The 25,111-nt window shown below is 39.8% G+C and overlaps 1 protein-coding gene across 8 annotated transcripts in view; it reads left to right on the forward strand.

Moving 5' to 3' along the window:
• The window catches only part of ANKRD42 (ankyrin repeat domain 42), an 85,023-nt gene that overhangs the window by 27,887 nt on the left and 32,025 nt on the right, over nucleotides 1–25,111 (forward strand). For 6 of the 8 annotated variants that reach the window (XM_067750530.1, XM_067750529.1, XM_067750532.1 and 3 more), the window contains 5 exons: nucleotides 3,952–4,077; nucleotides 5,316–5,421; nucleotides 9,465–9,640; nucleotides 15,524–15,650; nucleotides 20,249–20,393. In XM_067750530.1, the coding sequence (XP_067606631.1) occupies nucleotides 3,952–4,077; nucleotides 5,316–5,421; nucleotides 9,465–9,640; nucleotides 15,524–15,650; nucleotides 20,249–20,393 (680 nt within the window). Of the gene's footprint in view, nucleotides 1–3,951; nucleotides 4,078–5,315; nucleotides 5,422–9,464; nucleotides 9,641–15,523; nucleotides 15,674–20,248; nucleotides 20,394–25,111 lie in introns of those variants that run through there. The other 2 variants (XM_067750535.1, XR_010946219.1) reach the window with 2 other exon arrangements.

Here is a 25,111-nt window from a genome sequence, read left to right on the forward strand (position 1 = left end):
GACTCCCTCCTGGCTAGCTGTGGAGCACTAGCCCCCTTCAGGCAGTGTTCACGCAGCCAACCCCAGTCCTCTCCCTGGGATCTGACCAAAGCCGGAGCCTCAGCTCCCAGCCCCCACCCGCCCCGGCGGGTGAGCAGACAAGCCTCTCGGGCTCGTGAGTGCTGGTCAGCACCGATCCTCTGTGCAGGAATCTCTCCACTTTGCCCTCCACACCCCTGTTGCTGTGCTCTCCTCCGTGGCTCCGAAGCTTCCTCCCCACCCAACCCCCGTCTCCGCCAGTGAAGGGGCCTCCTGGTGTGTGGAAACTTTTCCTCCTTCACAGCTCCCTCCCACTGGTGCAGGTCCCGTCCCTATTCTTTTGTCTCTGTTTTTTCTTTTGCCCTACCCACGTACGTGGGGAGTGTCTTGCCTTTTAGGAAGTCTCTGAGGTCTTCTGCCAGAGTTCAGTAGGTGTTCTGTAGGAGCTGTTCCACATGTAGATGTATTTTTGATGTATTTGTGGGGAGGAAGGTGATCTCCACATCTTACTCCTCTGCCATCTTGAGAGTCTTCAGTGAACACTCTTTATACCACTAGATTTAAGAATAAAATATTATAGATAAGATACACTTGAAGCTTCCTGGTTCTCTCTCCCTAATACCATTCATTTCCTTTTCTCCCTCAGAGGTAACCATTATTTTGGATTTATAATTCCATTCTATGGTTTTATATTTAGTGTATATATACTCACAAAAATTTGCAGTATCATTTTGTGTATTTTTAGTTTAACAGACTAAACTGTTATATCTAATAAGAAATCCTAAAATTCAGCAGCTTAAATTATATAGAAGTTTATTTCTTTTATATAATAGCCCTGGTTGGAGAGTGCATCTGTTCTATGTAGTCATTCAGGGACCTGTTATCTTCCTAACTAGCTCTCTCTAGTTGTTGCTAATCCAGCAGGAGGTGGGGAGAGAACAAGAGTATAAGCTAGGATTTTTTTTTTTTTTTTTTGCGGTACGCAGGCCTCTCACTGTTGCGGCCTCTCCCCTTGCGGAGCACAGACTCCGGACGCGCAGGCTCAGCAGCCATGGCTCACGGGCCCAGCCACTCCGTGGCATGTGGGATCTTCCCGGACCGGGGCACGAACCTGTGTCCCCTGCATCGGCAGGCCTATTCTCAACCACTTCACCACCAGGGAAGCCCTAAGCTAGGATTTTTAAGGTCTAATTTGCAGTCATCACTTTTGCTAACATTCTATTGGCAAGAGTTTAGTCACATGGCCACACCCAGCTGCAAGGAAGCCTGGATAATTTAGTACCCAGCTGAGAGGCCTCAGCTCAGATGCAGCTCTTGTTACTGTGGAAGGAAGGGGATTTTAGTGGACAACTAGAAGTCTTTGAAACTTCTTTTAAAACTTTATAAAAATGGCATGAAATAGTAATGTATACTTCTCTCTAACTTTCTTTTTTCACAAAATGTTATGATTTTTGAGGTTTATTAGACAGATAGATGTATTCTAGTTTATTGTTTTAAATTGTTTGTGGTATTGCATTTAATAAAACACTGTTTATCCATTCTCCGATTTGACGTTTAGATTGTTTACAGTTTTCAGAATTACAATCACGGTGGTAATTGATATTCTTGTGTGTGTCCTTGTTTACATGCACAGGATTTTTTTTTGTTTGTGTTTTTTTTGTTTTTTTTTGTGGTGCGTGGGCCTCACTATTGTGGCCTCTCCTGTTGCGGAGCACAGGCTCCAGACGCGCAGGCTCAGTGGCCATGGCTCACGGGCCCAGCCGCTCTGCGGCATGTGGGATCTTCCTGGACCGAGGCACGAACCCATGTCCCCTACATCGGCAGGCAGACTCTCAACCACTGCGCCACCAGGGAAGCCCCAGGATGTTCTTTAGAGAAGTGCTTCCCTACCCTTTTCACACTTTGCCCACATAGAAAATGATATTTGTGTGGCATACTGGTACTGTTGGATGAGGCTTCTTGAGGTACTGCCTATCTTCTCTGAAGATTGAGAGTTAAGAGCACTGCCTTGGTAAATAGTTGGGAAACTCTACTTTAGGTTTTGCTTGTTGGGATATGCCCATTTTCAGTATAAATAGTTATAAATGCTGCATTCTTTATCAGAGTGGTTGTAGTAATTTACACTCTCATCAGCAATGTTTGGTGAGAATTTAGAGAAACAATATTCAGTATTGTCAGACGTAAAAATTTTTGCCACTTAGTTGGGTATGAAGAGGTTTAACTTGTGTTTTTATTTGCATTTTTTTGATTACTAATGAGGCTGAACATTGTTTAGTAAAGTTATTGGCTATTCTAGTTTTCTATTGAATTGCCTGTAAAATTGTGTTCTTTGTCCTTTTCTAAATAATTTGAGCTGTTTTATATAGTTCTGATACCAATCATTTATTAATTTTATCTGATATAGATATTTTCTCTCACACTGTGGCTTGTTTTTTCACAAATGATACCCTTGTTTAAAAAAAGCAACTTTATTAAAGTATGATTTACATAAAATAAACTGTATTTATTTAAAGTATGCAGTTCATCTCAAATGTTTTTTCATACCCTCTTGTAGTTCATCCCTCTTTTCACCCTGGCCGCACACAGCCACTGATTTGTTTTCTGTCACTATAGATTAGTTTGGGTTTTCTAATGGAAATGGATTTCTAATGGGTTTCTCTAATCTTTTGAGATTCATTTGTGTTGTGTATATTAGAAGTTCGTTACTCTTTATTGCTGAATAGTATTCCATTGTATGGATGCATATTTTGTTTATGCATTCTGTCTTATTGGTAGATCTCTTTGCCAGTACTACAAAGTGTTTTTTTTTTTTTGAAAGAGAGGAAGCAAGCTCTCGTGTCTCTCTTTTTTTTTTTTAAATAAATTTATTTATTTTATTTTTGGTTGCATTGGGTCTTCGTTGCTGCACGGGGGCTTTCTCTGGTTGCGGTGAGTGGGGGCTACCCTACTGTTCGTTGCGGTGCGCGGGCTTCTCATTGCAGTGGCTTCTCTTGTTGCGGAGCATAGGCTCTAGGTGCACAGGCTTCAGTAGTTGTGGTTCGTGGGTTCTAGAGTGCAGGCTCAGTAGTTGTGGTGCACTGGCTTAGTTGCTCTGCGGCGTGTGGAATCTTCCCAGACCAGGGCTCGAGCCCATGTCCCCTGCATTGGCAGGCAGATTCTTAACCACTGCACCACCAGGGAAGCCCAGTACTACACAGTTTTGATTACTGAAGCTTTATAGTAAGACTTACAGTCAGGTATTATAAGTCTCCAACTTTGTCCTTTTTAAAATACTCCTTGGGTATTCTAGGTTGTTTCCTTTCCATATGTAGAAATGAGAATAGCTACCTCAGGGTTGTTGAGGGGGTTAAATGAGGCAATCCTTACAAGTGCGTACTACCATGCTTGGCATTCAGTAAGGGCTCAGTATATCTCGTTGTTATCATTAAAAACATTTTATTAAGTATTTACTATGTGCTAGGCACTAGGTCAGGTGTATTCACACCTGTCTGTGTCTATGTTTATGTATAGATACACACATATACTTTATCTCCTTCCAGTTTCTTTTGCTTTCTTCACTTGTAAACGGGGAGGGAGTGGTCTATGCAAATGTAGGACTTGAGACCAAGTATGTCTTTATACAAAGGGTTGAAAATGACCATCTCCTTGTGTTTTGTGGTGGCCTGAGAGAAACAGGGAAGATGGCAAGAATAGTTCTGGTACCATATATTCCTGGCATGTTTGAGATCCTGAGGGATGGAAAGGCTACACGGTTAATAATAATCTTATTTTATGATTCTCTTTTTATTACTTGTCATTGCATCAACTGAACTAATTCCAATGTAACATTCTCATAGTTGAGTTAATACTGAAACCTGAAATGTGTGACTGATTAAGGCAGGGAAAAGGAACGAATTCCTATGTTTCCTGAAATGCTGAATTTTTAATTCATAGCTTTAGCATTTCCAGGTCATGTGGCTGCCTTTAAGGGTGATTTGGCAATGCTTAAGAAATTAATAGAAGATGGAGTAATCAATATTAATGAACGTGATAATAATGGATCAACTCTTATGCATAAAGGTAAGTTATGATTCCTGCTTCATCTTCAGTTCTGACACAATTACTGTTGAGTTATTTAGCTTTTATTTTTTATTTATTTTTTTAAAAAATTATTTATTATTTATTTTTGGCTGTGTTGGGTCTTTGCTGCTGCGCACTGGCTTTCTCTAGTTGGGGCGAGCAGGGGCTACTCTTTGTTGTGGTGCGCGGGCTTCTCATTGCAGTGGCTTCTCTTGTTGCGGAGCACAGGCTCTAAGCACACGGGCTTCAGTAGTTGTGGCACATGGGCTTAGTTGCTCCACGGCATGTGGGATCTTCCCGGACCAGGGCTCGGACCCATGTCCCCTGCATTGGCAGGCGGATTCTTAACCACTGCGCCACCAGGGAAGTCCCCCCTCAGGTTTCTTGACTGAGGTTACACAGCTAGTAAGAGCAAAGCTGAGGTTTCATTCATTTTTTTCCATTCATTTATTCATCAACTCTATAGACGTTTATTGAGTGTCTTTATATGCCAGCCACTTGCTAAGTTCTGTCCTGTCCTGCAATCTGTTGTTTAGTGGACCTAAACTCAGATCTTTTTAGACTGAGTTTCCCCCCAACAGTTTCCCTGCATTTTGAGATGGACCTAGAAGGAGGGGAGAAATTAGATGATCATATGATTGAGTGATGGGCACTAGGTGAGAAGACACATAAGCAGAGTTGTGGAGGTGAAAGTTAATATTGAGTGCATGTGTTTTAAGGAAAGGTGGTGAACAGTTTAGGTAATCAGTGAGGGGCCCTGAACATTTTGAGTTATGAGGGTCAGAGGAATAAGCTACTTATACAAGATGGCAAAAGATTTTCAAAGTCTTTCACATTCACACAGATTGCACTTACATTTGGCCTGGTACAAGATTGGTCAGGAGCTATGAATACAGTAGATGAGCACTGGATAAGGATTAGAAAAAACCTAGATTATAGTTTCAAATCCATTACTTACTGGCTGTATGATGTTAAATAGCCTCTTTGAGCTTCAACATCTATATCTGTATGTAAAGCTCTCTGCATAGGGGCTGAGTACAGCAGATACTTTATTAAATATTTGTCTAATGAATGAATAAATGAACTAGAGAAAATAACATCTGGCCAACCTACTTCTGCTGGTTATTGTAAGGATTAGTATTTACAAAAATACTCTGCAGTGGTACTGTCCAAAATTTTAGAAAATTGTTCTAATAACAGTAACTTTTTTGTGTGTACATTTTGTTTTGTTTTTACAGCTGCTGGGCAAGGCCACATAGAGTGTTTGCAGTGGCTAATTAAAATGGGAGCAGACAGTAATATTACCAACAAAGCAAGGGAGAAACCCAGTGATGTGGCTAAGAGGTATCCCTATCTGCTTTGCTTCTTTCTTTTGTTTTTAAAGTTTTGCATTTACTCTTCTATACTCAGAAATCTCTGAAGATTTCTGGATTATAGGACTCAGTCAAATGCTGATGGAATGATAATTTTCAAGCTGAATTGACATTTGACAACATATCAGCTCTTCTCTCTAAAGCAGTGATTCTCAGCTGGGAGGTAGTAGTCCCCCTTCTTGGGGGGTGTGCATTTGGAAATGTGGGGAGGGGTTGTCACAGTGATGGAGACCATCACTAATGTTTCATGAGGTCAGGTCCAGGAATGCCAGACATTCTACAGTGCTCAGAACAGTAGTGTACAACAAAGAATTGTCCCACCCAAATGCTGGTACCTGTTGAGAAATGCTGTGTGATAAAAAGGAGTAATCAAAAGGAGTCACATGGATTTTGAAACAAATTTTAATATTTATATTTGAATTAAATGTAACACCTATTATAGAACACCTCTAGCTCATTCAGGTCAGGCCCTCACAGAATATTTAGTTCATCCATTTGTTCATTTGATTGTTTTTTCATTCAACTTCCTGTATACTTACCATGCTCCCCGTGCTATGGTTAGCATTAAGTTTACCAAGATGACAAAAAATAGTCCTTGCCCTCAAGAAACTTACAGTCTTGTGGAGAGACAAATGTACAAACATAACTTTTATTGATTATAATCAGTATGTCGTATTACATGTCATGTATAAGGTGCAGTAAGAGCACAGAAGAAAAAGTGCCCAAGTATTCCTGTTCTAAAGTTGTGGGGGAGAAATGTTAATACAGATGATGGTAAGAGTTATGAAGGCAACTGCGGGGGACAGAATTTATATAGAAGTCTGGGAAAACTTTTTTTTGGAGAAAGCAACATTTATGCTGACACTTGAAGGAGGAAGAGTTTTAAGATAACACCTTGTTTGTCTGAGGAACGCATGTGGTTCAGAACTGCTTGAATCTAAACTAGGAGTGTGGGCTAAAAGTTACACATGAGGCTTGACGGGATGCAAGGGCCTAATTATTCATTAAATTGCCATGCAATTTTTGTTTGTGAGTTCATGTTCCTTAAAATTTTGTCTGTGGGATCTCTTTGAAGCCATGGAATATGGTTTTGTTTTACCACATAGTAGCATCATTATCAACTCAGGCCCACTATTTTTTATTTTTTAAAATAGCTTTATCAAGGTATAATTGGCATATAGTAAAGTACACATATTTGTACAGCACAAACTGATGAATTCTGATATATGTATATACCTGTGAAATCATCACCACAATCAAGATAGTGAACATATCCATCACCTCCTAAAATCTCCTTGTGCACCTTTGTAATCTCTCCCTCCTACTGCTTTCCACTGCCCCATCCCCAAACAGACACTAATTTGCTTTCTGTCACTATAGATTAGTTTGCATTTGCTAGAATTTTATATAAATGGAATCATACGGTATGTACTCTTATATATTTGGCTTTTTCCACTCAGCATAATTATTTTGAAAATCATTCATGTGTATTAGTGGTTCATCTCTTATTGCTGAGTAGTATTCCATTGACTGTGGAATTCCATAGTATTCCATAGTTTGCTTATCCCCTAATCTGTTGAAGGATATCTTGTTTGTATCTACTTTTTGGTGATTATGAATAAAGCTGCTATAAACATTCAGATACAGATTTTTGTGTGAACATAAGTTTTCAGTTCACTTGAGTAATACGTAGGAGTAGGATTGCTGAGTCAGATGCTAAGAGGGTGTGTTTATCTTTATAAGAAACTGCCACAGTGCCTTCCAAAGTGACCACACCAATTTGCATTCCATCAGCAGTGGATGAGTGTTTCTGTTGCTTCTTACCTTGCCAGCATTTGATATTGTCAGAATTTTTGATTTTCGTAATTCCAGTAGGTGTGTAGTGGTGTCTCATTGTGTTTTTTGTTTTTTCCTAATGGAAAATGATTTGGGGCATCTTTTCATATACATATTTGCCATTTGTATGTTTTCCTTTGGTGAAGTGACTGTTCAGATCTTTTATCCACTTTTAAAACTTGGGTGGTTTTCTTATTGTTGAGTTTTAAGAACTCTTTCTATATTCTGGATACTAGTTCTTTCTCAGATTTTTGTTTTGTGAAGATTTTCTCCCAGTTGTGGTTTGTTTTTTCATTCTCTTAACAATGAGGGGCAAAATTTTTTTATCAATTTGCTCTTTTATGGGTTATGCTTTTGGTATCACATCTAAGAAATCTTTGATTTACACCAAGTCACAAAGATTTTCTTTTATGTTTTCTTTTAGACATTGTTATATATACAGTTTTAGGTTTTACATTAAGGTCTGTGATCCATTTTGAGTTAATTTTTGTATGTGGTATGAGGTATGTATCCAAGTTCTTTTTTTTGCATATGGATATCTAATTGTTCTAGCACCATTTGTTGAAAAAGCTGTCCTTTTTCTTCTATTGCCTTTGTGTCTTTGTCCACGTCAGGTGTCCACGTATGCGTGGGCTTATTTCCGTAGTCTGTATTTTATCCATTGATCTATTTGTCTGTCCTTATATCAGTATTACATGGGTGATTTAGTACTGTATCTGAATATATTCATAATTTCTGACCCACATTTCTTTGTCATTTATGCACCAAAGTGCTAGTGTGAGTGTAGTGTTATAGAAACAACCTTGAATCTGGCATAAAGCAAGTACTCAGTAAATGATAGCTGTGAAGTGACAATCTAGTAATAGCGATAACGAATTCTATTAACCGTACAACTTCCTATGTTTATTACTATATTGTTAATGATTTGCAGTACCTGGTGAAAGGTAAAGATATATGTGTGCATGTGCACATGGTTATGGAAGTGTGTGAACAAAATAAAATTTGAGGTTTTTATGTTTAGCGAGTAATTCTCCATGTCCTGAGAAAGCATTGAACATTTTTTTAAAAAAAATTAATTTATTTATTTTTGCTTAGGTTGGGTTTTTGTTGCTGTGCGCGGGCTTTCTCTAGTTGCAGTACGTGGGCTTCTCATTGCGGTGGCTTATTTTGCTGCAGAGCACGGCCTCTATGCGCACAGGCTTCAGCGGTTGTGGCACACAGGCTCAGTAGTTATGCCTTGCGGGCTCTAGAGCGCAGGCTCAGTTGCTGTGGCCCACAGACTTAGTTGCTCCGCGGCATGTGGGATCTTCCCAGACCAGGGCTCAAATCCGTGTCCCCTGCGTTGGCAGGCGGACTCTCAACCACTGCACCACCAGGGAAGTCCCAGCATTGAACATTTTAATTAGCAAAACTGTGGGAAAAATAATGCAGATTACATACAATCACAACAACAACTTGAAAACCAAGGGTATATTATTAGAAGCTTCATAGAGATGTGGGAAAGATCAAAGAAAATAAGAAATGTGGATATGAAAGTCATTATTTTTCCATTAAATTTCAAAGCCATGCTGAGTGCTTTGAGGGTTGAGGAAGGATGACGATTAAGGGGGCTAGAGCTATAGTTTTCCCTAAAACTGGAACCAGAACTAATTCTATGATCTAAATTAGGCCATCAGGAAAAGGTAGTAAATACAGGTAAATCAAGTAGGGTGGTTCCGGGCTTTCTACTCAGTTGAGCAGTTCCGTTTGGGGACACACCAAATATTCTTTTGATATTGGGTCACTTCTTTCAGTTGGATTTTTGCCACTAAAAAATGGAATCTGGGAATTCCCAGGCGGTCCAGTAGTTAGGACTCCTCGCTTTCACTGCCGAGGGCCCGGGTTCAGTCCCTGGTCGGGCAGCTAAGATCCCACAAGCCCCGCGGCGTGACCAAAAAAAAAAATTCTGGAATCATTCTTTAATATGACTGCTTGTCCTTAGTTTCCACTAACTGTTTGAATTCCCCGCATTGCTGGATATGCATCAAATTGTCACTGACCTTCAGATACAGTTTTCGTTCTTCATTGGTGCGTGAGTTGGTGGGATAATGTAGAGTGTAATTCCCTAAATTAAATGCAAACTGCTATTTCAATTTGAAAAAGATTGTGGATCTTGTAATTACTAATTCTTTTCTACAGGTTTGCCCATTTAGCAGCAGTAAAGCTATTGGAAGGACTACAGAAATATGATACAGATGATGAGAGTGAAATTGATGAAAATGATATTAAGTTTTTCATAAGACATGGTGTTGAGGGAAGCACTGATGCCAAAGATGATATAGGTCTCAGTGAGTCGGATAAAACAGATGCCAGAGGTAAGTGTGCCAACTCTTCCATGATTTTTCCTTTAAAAAATACCACAGATTTGAGAATTATTTTAAAGACAACTACCATCTACAAGGTAAAATACTTTGATATTTTTTGGGGAACCAGAACTAGTACAGATTTTTGTACTAGGGGTTGTTGAACATATAAAGAATGTGAGACATGATCTTTGTCCCTCAAAGAGGAAAGGGGTATTTTCCTGCCATATAACCCTGATTTCACTTCTCATGATATTTGTCAGAGAGCCATGGTTCATATGAATGGATGAGAAAAACTGTTTCAATGGCACTCTTTCATAGAAGAAAGGTGAGAAGGATCTTTTTGAACGGAGGCTAACCAAAGCAAAGGCAGCTGTAGTAAAGTGAGCAGAGCTTGGCACTGGATTCAGACATCAGAGCTTCACCTCTTTCTAGCTGTGTTACTTTCTGAACCTTGGTTTCCTCATCTGTAAAAATGAGAATATTAACGTAATGTCATCCCACAGACTGCACTAGAGAATGGGAAGTGCCTAGAGGCTTAGTAAATGTCAATTCCCTTCCTCGTGATCTCTGGAAAGTATTTTCAGTTATTCTGGCAGGAAAAACTAGTACCAAAACTGTATTGTCTGAGAAAAACTTCTAATTCAGGTCTAAATTTAAAAAAAAAATTTTTTTTAAGAGCTCCCAGAACATCGTCAGGCAGAACCTCACTCTCCAGGTGATGGTAGAAGCCTCTTTCCTGGTGAATGCAACCTAAAAGATGCTGATATTAGGGGCTCCCAACAAGCAGCCCACCACAGTGAGGCTCAGAGTCAGTGATCCCTTCAGAATTTCCTGACAGCTTTATTTTAAATAGCTTCACTGAGATATAATTCACATACCATTCAATTTACCCATTTAAGGTGTACAATTTAATGGTTTTTAGTATATTCAGATTTGTGCAACCATTATTACAATAAAATTTGTAACATTTCCATCACCCCCCAAAAGAAACCTCATACCCATTAGTAGTCAATCCCCCTAACCTCTACCTTCTTCTCCCTTCCCCTCAAACCACCCCCCAATTAGGCAACTGCTAATCTACTGTCTGTCTCTATAGGTTTGCCTATTTGGGGCATTTCATATGAATGGGATGATACCATATATGGTTTTTTGTGACTGGTTTCTTTCACTTAGCACAATGTCTTCAAGGTTTATGCACATTGTAACGTGGATCATTACTTCATACTTTATTCCTTTTTATTGCCAAATAATATTTTTGTATGGATATACCACATTTTATTTTATTTTTTATTTTTAATTTATTTTTTCCTAAATTTATTTGGCTGCACTGGGTCTTAGTTGTGGCATGCAGGATCTTTGTAGCGGCATGCAAGCTCTTAGTTGCAGCGTGTGGGATCTAGTTCCCTGACCAGAGATCACACCCGGCCCCCCTGCATTGGGAATATGGAGTCTTAGCCACTGGACCACCAGGGAAGTCCCTATACCACATTTTATATATCTACTCATCAGTTGTTGGACATTTGAGTTGTTTCCACATTTTGGCTATTAAGAATAATGCTGCTGGGACTTCCCTGGTGGTCCAGTGGGTAAGAGTCCATGCTCCCAGTACAGGGGGCCCGGGTTCGATCCCTGGTTGGGGAACTAGATCCCGCATGCCGCAACTAAGAAGTCCGCATGTTACAACTAAAGATCCCGCATGCCTCAACGAAGATCCCACGTGCCACAGCTAAGACCCGGCACAGCCTAAATAAATAAATAAATAAATATGAAAAAAATAATGCTGCATGAACATTTGTATACATTCCTTTTTGAAAATGGAAATGTATTTTCATTGCTCTTGGATATACACCTAGCAGCTGGAATTGCTGCATCATCTGGTAAAAATATGTCTAACATTTTGAGGAACTTTCAAGCTGTTATGCAAAATAGCTGCACCATTTTATATTCCCACCAACAATGCCTGAGGGTTCCAGTTTCTCCCCTTCCTTGCCAATGCTCGTTATTGTTTGTCTTGTTAATAACTAAAACTGTTATAGTGAGTGTGTAGTGGTATCTCAGTGTAGATTTGATTGGTGTTTCCCTAATGAATAATGATGTTGAGTATCTTTTCATGTGCCCATTGATCATTTGTATATCTTTTGGAGAAATGTCTATTCAAATCCTTTGCCTATTTTTCAACTGAGTTGTTTATCTTTTTACTATTGAGTTTTAAGAGTACTTGCAGATATAAGTCCCTTATATCAGCAAGTATAAGTATTTGCAGATACTTTCTCCTATTCTGTGGGTTGTCTTTTAACTTTTTTTTTTTAACATCTTTATTGGAGTATAATTGCTTTACAATGGTGTGTTAGTTTATGCTTTATAACAAAGTGAATCAGTTATACATATACATATGTCCCCATATATCTTCCCTCTTGCGTCTCCCTCCCACCCTCCCTATCCCACCCCTCTAGGTGGTCACAAACCACCGAGCTGATCTCCCTGTGCTATGCGGCTGCTTCCCACTAGCTATCTATTTTACGTTTGGTAGTGTATATATGTCCATGCCACTCTCTCACTTTGTCACAGCTTACCCTTCCCCCTCCCCATATCCTCAATTCCATTCTCTAGTAGGTCTGTGTGTTTATTCCTGTCTTACCCCTAGGTTCTTCATGACCTTGTTTTTTTTTTTTCTTAGATTCCATATATATGTGTTAGCATACGGTATTTGTTTTTCTCTTTCTGACTTACATCACTCTGTAAGACAGACTCTAGGTCCATCCACCTCACTACAAATATCTCAATTTTGTTTCTTTTTATGGCTGAGTAATATTCCATTGTATATATGTGCCACATCTTCTTTATCCATTCATCTGATGATGGACACTTAGGTTGCTTCCATGTCCTGGCTATTGTAAATAGAGCTGCAATGAACATTTTAGTCATGACTCTTTTTGAATTATGGTTTTCTCAGGGTATATGCCCAGTAGTGGGATTGCTGGGTTGTATGGTAGTTCTAATTTTAGATTTTTAAGGAACCTCCATACTGTTCTCCATAGTGGCTGTATCAATTTACATTCCCACCAGCAGTGCAAGAGGGTTCCCTTTTCTCCACACCCTCTCCAGCATTTATTGTTTCTAGATTTTTTTGATGATGGCCATTCTGACTGGTGTGAGATGATATCTCATTGCAGTTTTGATTTGCATTTCTCTAATGATTAATGATGTTGAGCATTCTTTCATGTGTTTGTTGGCAATCTGTATATCTTCTTTGGAGAAATGTCTATTTAGGTCTTCTGCCCATTTTTGGATTGGGTTGTTTGTTTTTCTGTTATTGAGCTGCATGAGCTGCTTGTAAATCTTGGAGATTAATCCTTTGTCAGTTGCTTTGTTTGCAAATATTTTCTCCCACTCTGAGGGTTGTCTTTTCGTCTTGTTTATGGTTTCCTTTGCTGTGCAAAAGCTTTGAAGTTTCATTAGGTCCCATTTGTTTATTTTTGGTTTTATTTCCATTTCTCTAGGAGGTGGGTCAAAAAGGATCTTGCTGTGATTTATGTCATAGCGTGTTCTGCCTATGTTTTCCTCTAAGAGTTTGATAGTGTCTGGCCTTACATTTAGGTCTTTAATCCATTTTGAGTTTATTTTTGTGTGTGGTGTTAGGGAGTGTTCTAATTTCATACTTTTACATGTACCTGTCCAGTTTTCCCAGCACCACTTATTGAGGAGGCTGTCTTTTATCCTAACTTTCTTAATGATGTCCTTGCCAGTGCAAGTTTTTAATTTTGATGCAATCCATTTTATCTATTTTAAAATTTTGTTTGTGCTTAAATTTCTTTTTTGTTGATTGTACTGAGAATTAGCAAGGACTTATTAGCACTGCAGAAGATGAACAGTTGATTTGTAGAATTTCAGTGTCTTCTGAAATTAGTTGATTAGGAGATTTTTGTGAAGTGATCATTGTCAGTGAATCACAAAAATTTTAAAAGATGTTTAAGGAAAGACCAAGAACGAAGCTAGAACAGTTTCCTTCTGTGGTGTGTTTGACACAAATGCACTCTTACACCCTTGCCATATAGTGAGGCTCTGGCTGGTGCCCAGCTGGGGTGCTTGCAGCTAGTGAAGGTACTATATATGAAGTCATGTGCTATTTGACATAACTATTTAATTTTATTCCAGGGCAAAATCCAAAGGACTGGCCAGTCTCTTGGAATACTAGGTTTTGCCAGAGTGCCTACGGGAGACTGAATGGATTTCTTGTCATCACAGACTTCTTGGAACTGAGCCTCAATTCAGAGCATTCTTTAGTGAATTAGGTTTAGGGTCATGGCATCATAGAACCCCATTTGAGGTTTGATTCCTGGCTCAACATTCCTGTCACATGTCATCCAGCATCCAATCACCTTCAGTGACAAGGCCCCCACTATCACCCATGTGGCCCATTTCTACCTTTTGACAGGGGTAAATGTATAAGGCACTTATCGTAGTGTCCTTCCCATCACAGGCACTCCACAAATACATGATAGCTCTTAACTGTTTTTTTTTTTAACATCTTTATTGGAGTATAATTGCTTTACAGTGGTGTGTTAGTTTCTGCTTTATAACAAAGTGAATCAGTTATATATATACATATGTTCCCATATCTCTTCCCTCTTGCGTCTCCCTCCCTCCCACCCTCTTAACTGTTTTTGTTGAAAAGTTTCGCCTTTGTTAAGATCTTTCTTCCTGGAACTAATCCCTATTAATCCTAGCTCTTACCTCCGATGATCCCATAGAACAGCCCTTTCAAAACATAGCCTTCAAATGTTAAAGAATTAAATAAACCATCACAATTCTTTCCATTTTATGTAACATTAAAAAAAAATCCCCTCTACTTGTTTGCTATTAGTTATGGTGGATCCCAAACCTGTCTGCCTGTCAGAATTGTCTGAGGAGCTTTTACTAACTACTGATACCTGAATTTGTAGGACTGCTATGGGGCTCAAACATATACATTTTTAAAAAGTACCCCAGTTGATTCTGATGTATGTAGTTTGGAACCTGCATCTCTAACCTATTGAGAGATAAATCAGAGTGGTGAGTGTCAGGGAGAAGAGGCTGTGATTTGCTAACCTGGTTGTAAAGCAGAGTTTCTCAGCTTCTGTGTTATTGACATTTTGGGCCAGATACTTATTTGTTGAGGGGGGCCCACCTGTGCATTTTAAGGTATTTAGTAGCATCCTGAGCCTCTACATGCCAATAGTCTGTTTCCCTCCATGCCCCGAGGTTTAACAAGTAAAAGGTCTCCAGATATTGCCAAGTGTTCCTTGGAGGAGAAGATCACCCCAGGTTGAGAACTTGTACCACAAAGGATAGAAAAAATCATGGTTTTGATAGCTGGAGAATAGCTCAAGGTAGCTCTTAACACACTTCCTTCTCAATATCCTCTTGCCTAGATATTACAAGTGACTAATCATAAAATTGGGGGGCTGAATTAGTTCTGATTTATCATAAATCAATCAAGCATATTTCAGTTTTTCTAATTTTCTGACATAAATAGATTGTGCATGGTCCTGTAATGTACAACTAGTCCTAAAACACTGCTAGCCAGCCTCCCTCCCCTCCCCTCCCCTCCCCTCCCCTTCCCTTCCCTTCCTTTCCCTGGTATTAATAGTCATAACAGTGATATATCCTCCAACAGCAGGAACAGAATCCTCCATTTAGATATTTCACTGCTTGTTCACCCTAATACTCTGCTACTGATATGTGTCCTTCTATATAGACACCACCCTCCCTCCATCTCCTTCCCCGAACCATACAGACACTGACCATGCAGACACTGGCTTTAGAGGAAGAGTATGCTCCAGGACCAGCATCCTGTGAGCTCATGAGCTGTTATCTGTCTAAACTAGGTTCCTGTTCAACTTTGTCTTGCAGTGAGAGCTTATAAGAAAATTGTAGAATTGAGACACCTCCTGGAAATTGCAGAGAGCAACTATAAACACTTGGGAGGCATAACAGAAGAAGATCTAAAGCAGAAGAAAGAACAGCTTGAGTCTGAAAAGTAATGTCCTCAAAACTTTGATGGTTTGTTTTTACTTACCTTTCTAAATGCCACGTGAGGGTTTGTTGATTAACAACTTATTTTTTCATCCCCACCAAAGGGTGTGAGTTTCCAACTTGTTTTCCTCCTAAGCCCCCAGATGGAGAAGGTGTTAAGATTTTTAAAAAATTGTGGTAAGGGACTTTCCTGGTGGCACAGTGGTTAAGAATCCACCTGCTAGTGCAGGGGACATGGGTTCGAGCCCTGGGACGGAAAGATCCCACATGCCGCGGAGTAACTAAGCCCGTGCACCACAACTGCTGAAGCCCGCGTGCCTAGAGCCTGTGCTCTGCAACAAGAGAAGCCACCGCAGTGAGAAGCCTGTGCTCCGCAACAAAGAGTAGCCTCCACTTGCTGCAACTAGGGAAAGCCTGCGCGCAGCAACAAAGACCCAACACAGGTCTTCGTTGTGGTGCCAAAAACTTGTGCACCAATTTAAAAAAATTTTTTTTTAATTTTTTAAAAATTAAAAAAAATTTGTGGTAAAATACACATATATTTGTGTATACACAAATACACTTGGCAATATCTGGAGACCTTTTACTTGTTAAACCTCGGGGCATGGAGGGAAACAGACTATTGGCATGTAGAGGCTCAGGATGCTACTAAATACCTTAAAATGCACAGGTGGGCCCCCCTCAACAAATAAGTATCTGGCCCAAAATGTCAATAACACAGAAGCTGAGAAACTCTGCTTTACAACCAGGTTAGCAAATCACAGCCTCTTCTCCCTGACACTCACCACTCTGATTTATCTCTCAATAGGTTAGAGCTGCAGGTTCCAAACTACATACATCAGAATCAACTGGGGTACTTTTTAAAAAAATATATCTTAACTACTTTTAAGGCAGAATTCAGTAGTGTTAAGTACATTCCACATTTTTGTATAACCATCCTCCAGAACTTTTTGTCTCGCAAAACTAAAACGCTAAGAAGAGTTCCTGTTTTCGTTTTTTTGTCTGTTTTTTTTTTTTTTTTTGCGGTACACGGGCCTCTCACTGCTGTGGCCTCTCCCGTTACGGAGCACAGGCTCCGGACGCGCAGGCTCAGCTGCCATGGCCCGCGGGCCCAGCTGCACCGCGGCACGTGGGATCCTCCCGGACCGGGGCACGAACCCGTGTCCCCTGCATTGGCAGGCGGACTCCCAACCACTGCGCCACCAGGGAAGACCCTTTGTTTTTTTTTTGTTTTGTTTTGTTTTTTGCGGTACGCGGGCCTCTCACTGCTGTGGCCCCTCCCGTTGCGGAGCACAGGCTCCAGACGCGCAGGCTCAGTGGCCATGGCTCACGGGCCCAGCCGCTCCGCGGCACGTGGGATCTTCCCGGACCGGGGCACGAACCCGCGTCCCCTGCATTGGCAGGCAGACTCTCAACCACTGCGCCACCAGGGAAGCCCGACCCTTTGCTTTTTTGAGACCACAGCTACTTTGAGCTTTTCAATCAACACAGTCTCTAGCCATCCCTATCGAATTGGACTGCTTGCTCACAAGTCACCAACCTAGTCCTATGTTCACGGACAGTGGCACCCCTCAGAACGCTTGCATATTCCCTCACCTTTCACTTCCTGCACCTGAAATTGGCTCTCGGTACATATGGTACCTCTCTAGTTAATTAATGGCTGCTGGGATAGAGGATGCAAAGTGCTTATTTCCTCCCACTGCCTCTTTTCTTGTCTCTGCTTTCCACAGTGGACAGGGAACACAGGGAGACAGGAGGGGAGACTTGTAGTTTAATCAAAACACGGGTCTGTAAAGAGCAGTGCACATGGATTCTCCACTTCCCCTGCCCTTTCCTTTGGTTGGGTCTCTTTCCCTCATACTCTTAGAACCTCCTGTTTCTCTTGCATTCACCCTCTTCTGAATTTAATCTCAGTAAGAGGTCTGGTAAATGTATTCAGAGTAACATCTAAATCTTTGATAAGATGGGTACTTGGGAGTTTGAACAGAAGACAAAATCTTAAGCCAAAATACTCTGTCTCTTAATGGGATTTTAGGCACCAGGAAGTTGTGGTAGACCAAAAAGAAATTTTCTTTTTTTTAATCAGGGGCCTTCTTGGTATCTCATAAATCACATCACATAAGTAGCTGTCCACTGCCTCTCTCTCTCCCTCTCTCTCTCTCTCTCTCTCTCTCTCTCTCTCTCTCTATATATATATATATGTATGTATGTAGGTATGTATATTTTGGCTGCATTGCACAGCATGCAGGATCTTAGTTCCTTGACCAGGGATTGAACCCGTGCCCCCTGCAATGGAAGCGTGGAGTCCTAACCACTGGACCACCAGGGAATTCCTGACTGCCTCTGTATTGATTAAAGTGTTTGAGATGTAGAATATTTTTAGTATTGGCCTCTGCCTAAGAACCTAGCCGAAAGTTCTTAGCTCCCTTGTAGTCTAGAAAAGTACTTCACAGTAGAGCAATTATTTCCTAGATAATGAGCTTTAAATTTTGTTCCCTTTACCTCTCTTCCAAGACATATTACTGTACTACTGCTAGGGATGCTTGTAGTACTTCTGAGCACTACTGTATGGTAGGCACTATATAAGCCTCTTGTATATATTGTTTCATGCAGTCTTCACAGCTCCATTAGCTATTATCTCAGTACGTGGATTAGGAAACCAAGACTGAATTTACAAGTAACTCGCATGAAGTCACAAAGGGAGGACTAAGCGTGGGGGATGGAGCCAGGATTTGTGTCTGAGTCTGTATGACTCCAAACCTATTATCCAAGGTCATTACAATTTTAATAATAGTCTTTAATGGAACGTTTAATTCTAATGTTCACATTTCAGTGTGAAATGGTTATTATATTGATGTAAGTCATTTGAGCAGGATTTTTTTTTTTATAAAGATTGCTTTAGCCTTTGTGCCAGATTGTAGTTTCCTATTAGCTGAGACTGCAGTGTTTCCTCTGAGTAAGCTTTACTTCTTCTCTAGTATGTGTTTCTCACTTTGTGTTGAGTACATCTGAAGACATTTATTCTTTGGGTACAAACTCCTGATCTTATATCTAATTGTAAAGGAAACCTGGATAAGTATTAGTTTGAGAGATGTCCTTTTGCCTTTGTCATTATTGATTGGTTAGATGAAACTCAGAATACAGCAAAACGTGGTTGTGTTATTCTGTCCTGGGGCTGATTTTCTCTTCTCATTTGCTGAATTCTAATGTTAATTAGAATTCTAAGAATTAATTAATTCTAATTAAGAATTAATTAGAATTAATTCTTAATTCTAAGTTAATGTTCTTCTTTCCTATCTCTAACCTCAACCCCACTCACTTCCATACCAGGGCTACTACTGTATACTCTTAGATTGCCCTCCTTCAGACCTGACATCCAACTCAACATGCCTTGGGAGTTCTGGTGCCCTCACCATCCAGCAATAAGGCAGAAAGAAACCCTGGTTCCAGTCCTGGCATCGCTTGTCTGGGTATATTCTAACATCTTCCTGATATGTCTCCCAACTTCCTGTCCCTGCTCCCTCACGCCCCACCCTCATCCCCTGCAGTCTGTTCATCATGCTAAAACCTAAGTCAGATAAATCTCACATATTATTGACTGAAAGAATCCAGGCACACAAATGAATATAATGTACAATTTCATTTACAAGCAGAGACAAAACTAATCTAACACGATAGGTATTCAGAAGTGTGGTTACCTCTGCGAAGTGAGGGTTGCCTGGGAAAGGCATGAAGGAACTTTCTGAGATGATGGAAGTATTTTGTATCTTGGTAGTCATGGTGGATGCATTAGTGGAAACTCATTGAATTGTTTAGTTGATATTTGTGTAATTCACTCAAAGTAAATTTTACATCATTAAAAAAAACAAAGCTAAACAAAGCAAAAGACATTTAAGTTAGAGCATGCCGTTTCTCTGTTGAGATCCTCTAATGGCTTCCCATTTCACTCAGAGTAAAAGCCGAGTCCTTGTTGCGACTTACCAGGCCCTACTTGTTCTGGCTCCCTTTTACCTCTCTGACTCTACTCCAGCCACATTGGCTTCTTTCTTCGAGTTCACCAGGTGTTCTTCTGCCTTAGGGCCTTTGCACTTGCTATTCTCTCTGTCTGGGATGCTCGTCCCCCAGATGTCTACTTGATTATCTCTTATTTCCTTTTGGACTTTGCTCACAAGCCCCCTTCTCAGTAAGGCCTTCCCTGGTCATTGTGTATGGGGTATTAACCCCCTCCTCAACAACATTTCTATTATTTTCTTGCTTTATTTTTTTCTCCCTTAGCATTTATCACCTTCCAGCATACTTATATTTACTTACTTATATTGAAATACATATATTTACTTATTTATTTTCTTTACTGTCTTCCACCACTGCTGCCAAGGTAGGCCCCACAAGGGTAGATTTGGCCTGTTTTGTTCACTGCTTTTATCTCCAGTATGTATAGATCAATGCTGGCTCATAGTACACTCTCAGTATATATTTGTTGAAAAAATGCTTTCTTTGTTTTATTTGCCTTAAATATAATGTATATAATGTATGGATACTTTATTACCAAAAATAATTGCTAGTTGATATTGGAGATTGATTGAAACCAAATTTTTTTGACAGGACTATCAAAGAGCTGCAGGGCCACCTAGAGTATGAACGACTACGCAGAGAAAAATTAGAATGTCAGCTGGATGAGTATCGAGCAGAGGTAGATCAACTCAGGGAGATGCTGGAAAAAACTCAGGTTCCCAACTTTGCGGCTGTGGTTAGTATCCTTCTTAACACATTTATCTTTCTCAAGAAGTAGTATACAAGAGTAGCTAAGAGTACCAGCTTTGGAGGGGGCTATTTGGGTTTGAATCCTGGCTGCAGCCCTTTTTGGTTTGGACAAGTCATTTAACCTCTCTTTGCCTTATTTGTAAATTGGAGTTAATAACATATTTTCTAGGAGTAAGGAGTAAAGGAATATACATATACACATACATATATATATATATATATATACACACACACATACATTACTCTATAAAACTATATATACATACACATACATATGCGTCTATGTACCTACCTATCTCTCAGTTGGAATAGCAACCTGGTTCATATGTGTGCAGTAAGTTTTATTATTATTGTATCATGTAAGGAAAAAAATTTTATAAGCAGAGTAATCAATAAGAATTCTGAGACAGCTATGGAGTATGTATGTTTTAATTCTAAATATCCAAAATAAACTGCTCTAAAAAGAAACTGACATGAGAAACATAACAAAGAACAAATGAAGAAAAGCAGGTGGAGTATAGAAAATAGAGTGAAAGTGACAGCAAGAAACCCCCAGTGGTGCTTGCCTTTCAGGCCATCCAGTCTCAGTAGAACAGGCAGAAAGCTCACCAGGGAAACTTTGACCCTCACTCTCCCCTGCTCTGAAGATGTGGCCTTTGTGGACAGTTCATGTGACATAGTGTAGGGATTCAGGTACGTTTCATATTTTCTTTCCATAGGGAATTTTTTTCTTCAGTCCTCGTGGGTAAGTTAATTTTGTTCAGATCTACATAACCTCAAATATGATATATAATAAAAACTTCCTGGCTTCTTTTTATTTTGTACAAACTAATCATTAGTCTCTTTAATAACCACTGAAAAAGTATTAATATATGTGCTTATTGTAAAATGTTAAAAACAGGGCAGACGCTCCTCCCCATATCAAGTTCCACTCTCCAGAGGAAGTCGCTATTAATGGTTTGGTCTCATATTAGACAACATTCTGTTCATCTGCATACGTGTGTATTTCTGTATACAAATTCACTTTCTCTGGGTTTTGGTATCCACCAGTGCTTAATTTTCCAAGGGATAGAAATAATCATCATAATCCATTATCTTCATTCTTGCAGTGACCATCTTATACCACGTTTAGCCTCTGGGAACACTTTAGTATGGAGAGGCTGGCTGGGGCAGTCATGTGGTGTTGGCTAGCGGACATACACTTTTTATAAACTACCACTGACACTCCAGATCCACTCCCTCTCCACCTTGTGGCAGGAACTCTGCCTATTCTAGTCTCCTCAGAGGCAAGAACATACATTGTTCTTCGCTAGCTAGCTGCCTAGATCTTTTGGAGATCACCCGAGCTGCACGCCTTTTGAGTCAATCCAGATTGATGGTCTACATAGAAAATTTTTGGTTTTTAGCTATTTAAAATTATTCTTTTCTTGCCCAGAAATGTCTGTTCCCAGGGTGGTTTGATGTCATACACTAATAGAGCACATCCTTCCTAAGACCTTGCTCTCTACCAACAATGTGTAGCTTTCAGGAGCGCTGACTCGAGGTCCCTGTACTCTGGGCCCATCGTTTTTTGCGGTCCTGCTGTAGGTTACACGAGTTTTTGTAAATGAGCAAATGTCACTGACCTCTAATGGCAGCTGCTTATTTTCTGTTCTGCAAGAGCTTCTGGGTCTCAATTTCCTCATCTTTAAAATGAGGATAACACCTACCTCATGGGATGGTATTGATGTTAGATGAAATACTGTGTAGAGCTCCTGAGGTATTTTCTGTCTACTAGTATTCATGGTATTCTCCCTTCCTCATATCCTTTTCTTTTTTTTCCTTTCTTTCAATTTTCTACATTTGAGTTGTATAAACAGTCAGTGGATAAATGTGTGTAGCCCTATGCATCTGAAAGGAGGAGGAATTAGTTTATTGTGGAGTCTAAATATGTAAAGTATAAATAAAATGAACTTTTGATTCAGTGCTCATTTATATAGAGGCTTCAAGAAGCTCTGACTAAATCTCTCCTGCCACCTTCTGGTAAGGACCTATGATTGCATATGACTTTTTCCCCTATAAAAGAATCTGCAAGAGCATAATTTTTAGCCAGAAAAAAATTCCTAGGATAGTCTGACATAATGCACTTAAATAGGTTTTTTATAATAATAATAACTGGTTTTGATAATAATACATTTTTATAGTGCTTTCTCACATATTGTCTCAGCCTGCATTAACCCACTTCACAAGCCTTATTTTCTATTCTCCAACACGTCGCCTACCTTTTCTGAACTTGCCCCACACTTTCCCACCCCCAAGCCTTTGCTCGTTTTGTCCATATACCTTGAAGCCTTTCTGTCAACTCCGCCTCTCAAAATCCTCTTTAGGAACCATCTTGTTCATCAACCTTGTCCTAACCCCCCGGACCACAAATGATCTGTCCTCCTTTCAGCAAGCACTTTGTACTGCTCTGAGGGCACCTCACCATTTGTATTATAGTTCAATTGGCTACTTTACACACAGCACTGAAAATTTAAATTCTGTGAGATCTAACTTGCCTTGATTAATAGCATCATCAACAGTTACTGAGTACTTGCTATGTGTTGCGCTCAGTGCCAGGAACTTTATATCTGGCAGATGTTATTTCTTCATTTTACAAATAACAAACCAAATCTCAGAGAAAATAAGGAATTCGCGTAAAGTCACACAGCTTGTTAGATGGGCAGCCATGATTTGAACCTAACTGCCTAACCCCCTTTTAGTGACACTTGTTACTGTCACTTGTGTAGCCCCTTTGCCCTTCCAGCTCACTCACTGTGCTTATGAGAAGATTTAGTTTGAAAAATTGGTCTTAAAAAATTTTTTTTAAAGAAGATGTTGGGGGTAGGAGTTTATTAATTTTATTTATTTTTGCTGTGTTGGGTCTTCATTTCTGTGCGAGGGCTTTCTCCAGTTGTGGCAGGTGGGGGCCACTCTTCATCACAGTGCGCGGGCCTCTCACTATCGCGGCCTCTCTTGTTGCGGAGCACAGGCTCCAGACTCGCAGGCTCAGTAGTTGTGGCTCACGGGCCCAGTCGCTCCGTGGCATGTGGGATCCTCCCAGACCAGGGCTTGAACCCGTGTCCCCTGCATTAGCAGGCAGACTCTCAATCACTGTGCCACCAGGGAAGCCCGGTCTTTAAAATTTTTGATGTTAGGTCTTCAAATAAGTGAATTTATTTATGAAAATTTAAATATAAAATTTATAGTAATTTGATAAAATGTTACTTATACTGGAATTATACACAGTAATTCAAACATTTATTTCAAGATATGTCTTAAATACAAAGTTGAGGTGATGAAGCTTCCAAAAGATAACACAGTGGGATATCTTTGTGACCTTGGGGTAGAAAATAAATTGATAGATTCGACTTTATTAAAATAAGACTTCACTTTATCAAGGACAACATTAATAAAGGCAAGCCAAAGAGTAGGAAAATATATCTCCTTCCTTATTTTCCTTCCTTCTATCCAAAAGCACAAAGAACTTACACAAACCAGTATGAAAAAGACAGACAACCCAGTAAAAAACCGGGCAAGACAGGATCAGGCGCTTCACAAAATAAGATATACAAGTGGCCAATAAACATGAAAATGTACTCAGAAGTGTTACCAGAATTATTAGTTATCACAAATATAAATTAACACCCAACAAGATGTCAATATACCACCAAAATGGCTAAAACAATACAAAACAGACATTACCAAGTATTGATGGGGATGTGGAGCAAGTGGAACTCTTATTCACCACTGTTGGAGTGTAAATTGATTTTTAATCACTTGGGACAATTGTTTGGCCACATTGAGTACAGCTAAACATATACACATCTGTGACTCAGTTCCCAGTGCAATGAGTACATGTCTCTTGATGTACCCAGATGGGCACCAAAAGACATGAAAAAGAATATTCATATTAGCATTATTATAAATATCCCCCAAACTGGATAAAAAATTCTACCAACAGTAAGAATAAATACATTTTAGTATAATCATACAATGGAATATTATAAAGCAATGGAAATGTATGAATTACTGCTCTACACATCACTATGGGTCAATTTCACAAACATAATGCTGAGCAAAAGAAAACTACAGTATGATACCATGCAGTCCCAAAATATGTAAAATAAATCAAGTTAATAGTGCCTGGGAGGAGGCAAATGGATGATTCTGGGATACAGGTAATGTTCAGTTTCTTGTTCAATTTCTTGATTTCAGTTGTGGTCACATTGGGTGTTTTCACTTTGTAAAAATTCATCACACTGTACACTTTTTGGGGTGCTCTTTGATAGGTGTATTGTACTTAAAAATGTTTACTTAAAAAACGTAAACTAGATGGGAACTATAATAGCTTTGGTAGAGATGTCTGTCTACAGATTGATGCAGGACTGAACTCGCTTCCATCTCCAAAACCAGTATCATTCGAGAAGTCGCTGGTCTAAAGCTTTGGGCCATGCTTGCTAATCAAGAACAGCCAACCTGGAACTGGTAATATTCTATGAATACTTCTGTGTTTAACTTACCCTTGTTTTCTATCTCTGCTGGGCTTCTCCCTGTCCTCTGACATCCTAGCCTGTGAGCCTGTAAGGGTCCTTGGAGCCTGTAAGGGTCCTTGGAGCAATCTGAGGGCTTAAGTGAGTTTATCCAATCTGAGCTGTTAGTCTAAGGAAGTTCTAGAAATTTGTG

Source organism: Pseudorca crassidens, chromosome 9 (assembly GCF_039906515.1).
Source record: "Pseudorca crassidens isolate mPseCra1 chromosome 9, mPseCra1.hap1, whole genome shotgun sequence".
In the NCBI taxonomy this organism is placed as follows: Eukaryota; Metazoa; Chordata; class Mammalia; order Artiodactyla; family Delphinidae; genus Pseudorca; species Pseudorca crassidens.